The sequence below is a fragment of the Triticum urartu genome, chromosome 2A (genome assembly GCF_056163025.1).
Source record: "Triticum urartu cultivar PI428250 chromosome 2A, HENAU_Tu73, whole genome shotgun sequence".
Lineage (NCBI taxonomy): Eukaryota > Viridiplantae > Streptophyta > Magnoliopsida > Poales > Poaceae > Triticum > Triticum urartu.
This window is the reverse complement of record NC_141874.1, coordinates 628642561-628648134: the sequence shown is the minus strand read 5'-3', so window position 1 is coordinate 628648134 and position 5574 is coordinate 628642561. Positions and strand designations below refer to the sequence as shown.

At 52.3% G+C, this 5574-nt stretch overlaps 1 protein-coding gene across 1 annotated transcript; it reads left to right on the top strand.

Moving 5' to 3' along the window:
* The first annotated feature begins 556 nt into the window (after window positions 1-556).
* LOC147986298 (uncharacterized) lies at window positions 557-2149 on the top strand. Its single transcript, XM_087541955.1, has 3 exons — window positions 557-652; window positions 1517-1631; window positions 1713-2149. Exons 1-3 carry the CDS (start codon window positions 557-559, stop codon window positions 2147-2149), a joined length of 648 nt encoding a protein of 215 aa, XP_087398081.1.
* The last annotated feature ends 3425 nt before the right edge of the window (window positions 2150-5574 follow it).

Here is a 5574-nt window from a genome sequence, read left to right as displayed (position 1 = left end):
GGCTCCCAGACGTGGGGCAGATCGTCCCTACTCCAGCACCCCACGAGAGGGTTGTATTCCTCACCCACTTCGTCCGCGGACTAGGATTTCCCCTCCACCCATTTGTCCGCGGGCTCATGTTCTACTACGGGCTGGACTTCCATGATCTGGCCCCCAATTTCATCCTCAACATCTCGGCATTCATCGTCGTGTGCGAGGCCTTCCTCCACATCAAGCCCCACTTCGGCATGTGACTGAAGACCTTCAACGTGAAACCGAAGGTGGTGGTCGGCCAGCAAGCGCAGTGCGAGGCGCCATGGTGGGAAAAATGCCCAACATCACCTGGCTCGAAGGCTCCTATGTGGAGACCGTGAAGGGGTGGCAATCGGGGTGGTTCTACATCACCAAGCCACGCGACACCAACTGGGTGGCGGCCCCCGAATTTCGATCCGGCATCCCCATGCGGCTCACCTCCTAGAAAGAGAAGGGCCTATCCTGGGGTTCATCGGTGGAGCTGACCGGACTCCAGGTCATGCTCTTCCGCCGGACCCTTCCGTGTCAAAGACGGGCATTCAATATGTGGGAATTCGACCCGGCCAAGCACGAGACGCTGCGAGAGCTTTTCGACACGATGCACCAAGATGTCTGGAGGGTGTTGTTCAAGGCTGCCGAGGTACTTCCTCCTCTTAATGAGGAGGAGGAAGAGGAAAGTTCTCCCCCCCAGCCCGGGGAGACAAGAAAAGGAAGGCCGCCCCATCTGGGGAGGCCGAGGGGTCCAAGAAGGGAAGGATCCTTCTTCCGGACTGCTCCACAACAGCCACTTACGGCGACGAGGAGTGGTTGCCCAGGGATAAGCCCCTGGCGAAGTCGTAAGTATCCGGATACTATAATAGTTATGGTATGTTTTGTTTTATTACTTATCATGTCAAACATGATCATGCAGCCCATCCAAAGCCCATATCGACGTATCCTCTTCGGATGAGTCTTTGGGCCAGTCGGCGATGAACAGTGATTCACTCCCGATAGCCACCTCCCCCCGGCCTACGGACGACATCGAGGTGTTGTCTCAAAGGGCACCGACTGGGCGCATTAGGGGCAAGACTCCTGTGGGCTCTAATGTCGGGGGCTGCAGCAAGTTTGGCCCCCAGCCGGATACTGTGCCGGAACCTCCAGTGGTTCCGGATTTTGTCAGGCGACCCCTCGCTATGGGGGGCGAGCCGTCTGTGCCGATGGCCTTTGTCCATCCAGAGGCATCGGCCAACTTGCTGGAAGCGCTTCGCGACGCTTCCATTAACGAAGAGCACCGCACTATCATGAGTGCGGTGGTCGAGAAGGTTCGGTCCGCCAAAAGCGGACTGACCAAAGCCTGTGCCAACCTCCTAACAGGCTTTGAGGTAAGTAATCAAATTATGAGAAAATATCACAGTATAGACAGTAGCCCCTGATGCTCTGTTTGGTGTTCGCAAAGAAAGGCCGAACAGAGGATCAAATAATAATCACAGGAGTCTAATCAAAATATGTCTATGTGAATAAGCAGGCTTCGCTGCTGGCCGCTGCCGCTCGTACTGCGGAAGTATCCGGACTGAAGCGGGACCTTGAGCGGTCCGAGGAAGAGCTTGGCCTTACCAAGAGGCAGCTCAAAGAGAACAAAGGTAAGTGATACCCCGTCTGTATATTGATAAAGAAAAAAAAGAAAGTTGTTACTAGATTGTGCTCATCATGAATTTTGCTAGGGGCCACGACTGAAGTGGCGGCCCTGAAGAAAGCGATGTCCGAGGCCGAAGATAGAGCGTCCCAGGAGCGCATCGAGCGCGAGAAGCAAGAGGCCCGAGTCGGCAAGGTTCGACAAGAGCTCCAGGATTTCGTCAAAAAATACAAGTCCTTGGAGCGTGACTCTAAGACGCAGGGGTCCGAGCTTGCGAAGGCCCTCGAGAACGCACAAAATGCCAAGGCCGAAGCTCAAAAGGCCCTCCAGGAGATTCAGGTGGTCAAGAAGATAGCGCCGGGTAAGGCATTCATTATGCAAAGCAAGCATGTGAAGGAAACTTTCCTTTTACTTACCCGAATTCGGAGCTCTCCAGGAGCGTTCGCAGATCTACCCAACAGTGTATCGGATGCCACAGAGTTCTCCCGGGCCGAGGAAGGGAGCTCGATGGAAAATTTGTTCTAGTCTCAATATACCGGGACCGAACATCCTATGCCCTTGAGCGACCAGCTGAAGCAACTGGTCGAGCTTCACAAGGCGGCCGAACTGGCCATGAAGGGTCTCATAGTCCGAATGTGGCCTGGCGAGCCCCTGCTTGGCAGCTACTTCGGCCCGGTAAAGCGGCTTGTGAATGCCTGCCCACGACTTGAAGTCATAAAGCAGTCCGTTTGCATTGAAGGTGCGTGCAGGGCCTTTGCCCGTGCGAAGGTGCACTGGGCGAAGATGGACGCCGAAAAGATGGTGAAGGAGGGGCCACCGGAGCGCAAGGAGCATCTCCACCCCGAAAAGTATTATGACAGTGTCCTGAAGGGTGCCCGCCTTGTGGCGGAGGAATGTGCTAAGGATGTAATATTTGAATGAATATACTCATATGATCCTGTAATATGAAAACGAGTTCATGTGCGCTATATAACGCTTGTTGATTTAAAATATTACCTTCTGTGCGTCTGTTTATAAAATTTGAGAGTTGGCCAGTCGTCGGCTTCTACCCCCATGTAACTAGTACTGAGGTGTTCGGGATAAATCTTAAACACTCTTTATCCAAAAAAATTGGTCCTTTAAGGAGGTGTTTTGCGCAGCGAACGAGGCAATCGGACTATACAGCTTTATCACTCTCACTTAGCCATAGAAGTCTACAATTTTAAATTTTGACGAAGCCCCTAGTATTCGAAAGGCCGAACTTGGGGCGCTATATACGCCTAAATTGGACAAGGCCGATTCCTCGCCCGAAGCGGAAAAAATCTTTAAGGATTTGAGACCTCTCGAATAGCGACCAACTCTCGCCGTATCATGACAGTCAGTTTTCGACTTTCTCTACTGAGGTGCTCGTCCGGAAGAACCTGGACACAATCGCAGTAGTTCTCCTAGTGCTACCTTAGCCGATATAGCGGAACGTAACGTACCAAAACATGGGAGCCGGGCAAACCCAACTATTGAGCCAAGACATGATTCGGAGCTGATGCATATAATGCTATAAGTTCGGGGTGCCGCACTGTCGAAAGTGTTCGGACTTTTCTTGCCGTGTTATGGGTACACTGAAGCCCCTGGCGCACTGGACGTACTAGAATGTACGGGTGCAATTTGTCATAAATAAGCAGACAGGGAAAAAAGATGAAGAAATGCAATAATAAGCTAACGTTGTGCATTGTTATTTAAATGATACGTCAAAGCGTATGTACACAAGTAGTGCAATAAGCAAAAATAGGACTATTTGACATGTCCTGTCCAAGGGCAGGCTACGTGTGGGTATGTAAAACAGGTATAGCGATCGTTATCAGAGACCACCTGGGGATTCCCTTGTACGGCAAAGCTTCTTGCTTCCTTGGTGTTTCCTTCCCATGATGGGTTCGATAATCAGGGTATCGGAGAGGGCCTTCAGATAATAGGGTCCGGAAAGATAGACAATGGTAAAGATATGCAGGTCCTGAAGTGGTTGAGCCGCATTGTGGGCCGTGCCATAGCCGTGCCTCCGCCTATGCCCATGGTATCTTGAGTGCGTAATTATGGATGCGCGGCGCAAATTTCGCCGCTTTACTGGGACTAGGACGGAGGCCGAATTGCTAGGAGAGCTCAGAACCTGCCGGGTGATCCTGTTGCAGGGTACTCCGGATTCGCTTGAAGGTGTCCGGGGGCTTTATCATCGAATTGGCGGTTTGCCTCAAAAGTTTGCTTTGTACTTCTGCTACGAGGGCGGCAGTGTGCTCCTCCGTACGGAGCGAGCGTTCTGTGTTTCCATTAACTGTTATAACCCCGCGAGGTCCTGGCATTTTGAGCTTGAGGTATGCATAATGCGGTACCGCATTAGTACCGCATTGAATCTGGCGAATGCGGTTCATCCGAGTAGCGCGTGATAGCCACTACGGAAGGGGACAATATCGAAGATCAACTCCTCGCTTCGGAAGTTGTCCGGGCATCCGAAGACTACTTCCAGTGTGATAGAGCCCGTGCAATAGGCCTCTACACCTGGTATGACACCTTTAAAGGTGGTTTTTGTGGGTTTGATCCTTGAGGAGTCGATACCCATTTTGCGCACTGTATCATGATAGAGCAGGTTCAGGCTGCTGCCACCGTCCATAAGGACTCGAGTGAGGTGAAATCCGTCGATGACGGGGTCAAGGACCAATGCGGCAGAATCGCCATGACGGATACTGGTATGGTGGTCCCTGCGATCGAAAGTGACCGGACAAGAAGACCATGGGTTGAACTTTGGGGCGACTGGCTCCATCGCATAGACGTCCCTTAGTGCACGCTTCCGTTCTCGCTTGGGAATATGGGTTGCGTATATCATGTTCACTGTTTTCACTTGGGGAGGGAATTTCTTCTGTCCTCCTGTGTTCGGCGGCCGGGGCTCCTCCTCGTCGTCGCTATGCAGCCCCCTTTTCCTTGTTTTCGGCATTGAACTTGCCGGCCTGTTTGAACACCCAACATTCTTTGTTGGTGTGGTTGGCTAGTTTATCGGGGGTGCCATGAATTTGGCACGAGCGATCGAGTATGCGGTCCAAACTGGACGGGCCCGGATTGCTTGTTTTGAACGGCTTTTTCTGCTGACCGGATTTAGAGCCACCGAATCCGGCATTGACTGCCATGTCTTCGACGTTGTCACTGTTGTTGAGGCGCTTGTGTCTGTTGCGACGTGGCTTGCCGTTGCTATCTCTGGCATCTGCATTGCCAGCATTTTTAGATGTGTTGCTGCTGCGGGCCAGCCAGCTGTCCTCGCCCGCACAAAAGCGGGTCATGAGTATCGTGAGGGCTGCCATGGACTTCGGCTTCTCTTGGCCGAGGTGTCGGGCGAGCCACTCGTCACGGATGTTATGTTTAAATGCCGCTAAGGCTTCAGCATCCGGACAGTCGACAATTTGGTTCTTTTTGGTTAGAAACCGAGTCCAGAATTTCCTGGCTGACTCCTCGGGTTGTTGGGTTATGTGACTCAAGTCATTAGCATCCGGCGGTCGCACATAAGTGCCCTAGAAGTTGTCAAGGAATGCGTCTTCTAAGTTCTCCCAACTGCCAATGAAGTTTGCCGGCAGGCTATTCAGCCAATGTCGAGCCGGTCCCTTGAGTTTTAGTGGGAGGTACTTGATGGCATGTAGATCGTCACCGCGGGCCATGTGGATGTGGAGGAGGAAATCTTCAATCCATACCGCGGGGTCTGTTGTACCATCATATGATTCAATGTTTACGGGTTTAAACCCTTTTGGGAATTCGTGATCCATTACTTCGTCGGTGAAGCATAGGGGGTGTGCGGCACCTCTGTGTCGGGCTATATCATGACACAGTTCGTACGAGTCATGTCTGCTGTATTCGGCCCGGCCGGATTTGCTTTTAGTATATCCGGCGTGACGGTCGTCGTCACGTGCTGGGGCACGCCCCCGTGATACATAGATCGATCT

Bases quoted from the DNA above. Each gene is read 5' to 3' on its own strand.
- LOC147986298 (XM_087541955.1), top strand. From the start codon at position 557: ATGTGGGAATTCGACCCGGCCAAGCACGAGACGCTGCGAGAGCTTTTC. The intron at 653-1,516 runs GTACTTCCTCCT...GTGAATAAGCAG, and splicing joins TGTTGTTCAAGGCTGCCGAG to GCTTCGCTGCTGGCCGCTGC. The intron at 1,632-1,712 runs GTAAGTGATACC...GAATTTTGCTAG, and splicing joins GCAGCTCAAAGAGAACAAAG to GGGCCACGACTGAAGTGGCG.